Source organism: Mycetomoellerius zeteki, unplaced genomic scaffold (genome assembly GCF_001594055.1).
Source record: "Mycetomoellerius zeteki isolate Tzet28-1 unplaced genomic scaffold, Tzet1.0 C4320068, whole genome shotgun sequence".
NCBI lineage: Eukaryota > Metazoa > Arthropoda > Insecta > Hymenoptera > Formicidae > Mycetomoellerius > Mycetomoellerius zeteki.
In genome coordinates, this window is record NW_017255509.1 from 1 (window position 1) to 747 (window position 747).

Genomic DNA, 747 nt, shown 5'->3' on the forward strand with positions numbered 1-747 from the left:
TACAGGCGGCTCCAGCATCCCCTTAAAAGTAATAAATAAAGAGATAATTTGATAATAATAATTCGCTTGTTGACAGTTGCTTTATCAATATAACAATGCAATCTTTTTTAGGTTGATGGAAGTATTCCAAATAACTTGCAAGAAATTGAGTTAATAGTTTATCCACAGGGAGATTGCAAGAGAGTTGAATCGAAAGTGAGAGATAGTCATATCTGTACTTTGACTAAAGAAGGAGAAGGAGCATGCTACGTAAGCTGTTGATTATTAGTATCATAAAACAAATCGATACATGTATATTTTTGATAATAATAAAATAATAAATATAATATTAAATATTAACAAAATATTATAATATTATAGTATAAAGATTATAATATTGAGTTTAATCAACTCATTATATGATTACACTTTCACCTTAACGCTGAAATGATTATAACTATCATTTACAGTAAACAATATTACTATATAAATACTGGCATTTTATTATTAATTGCATCTTCATTCCAGGGAGATTCTGGTGGACCATTGGTGGCCAATGGAGCTCAAATTGGAATCGTTTCCTTTGGTACTCCCTGCGCGTTTGGATTCCCAGATATTTACACAAGAGTTTCCAATTTCGTATCATGGATCAATGAACATTTGAAGAAATAAGAAATAAGAACATTATTTAATTTGTTTCTTACCATTTTGTCTTATGTGATTTAAAATTTAATTAACAATATACAGGGTGTTTGGTAACGACCGCAA

General features: G+C 29.3%; 1 protein-coding gene across 1 annotated transcript; it reads left to right on the forward strand.

Moving 5' to 3' along the window:
* Positions 1–111: 111 nt before the first annotated feature.
* Positions 112–671, forward strand: LOC108720160 (chymotrypsin-1; the record flags this gene model as incomplete). Its single annotated transcript, XM_018444856.1, has 2 exons — positions 112–249; positions 508–671. Coding segments are annotated over 2 exons (282 nt in total), but the record flags the coding sequence as incomplete, so codon positions are not given.
* Between the last annotated feature and the right edge of the window lie 76 nt (positions 672–747).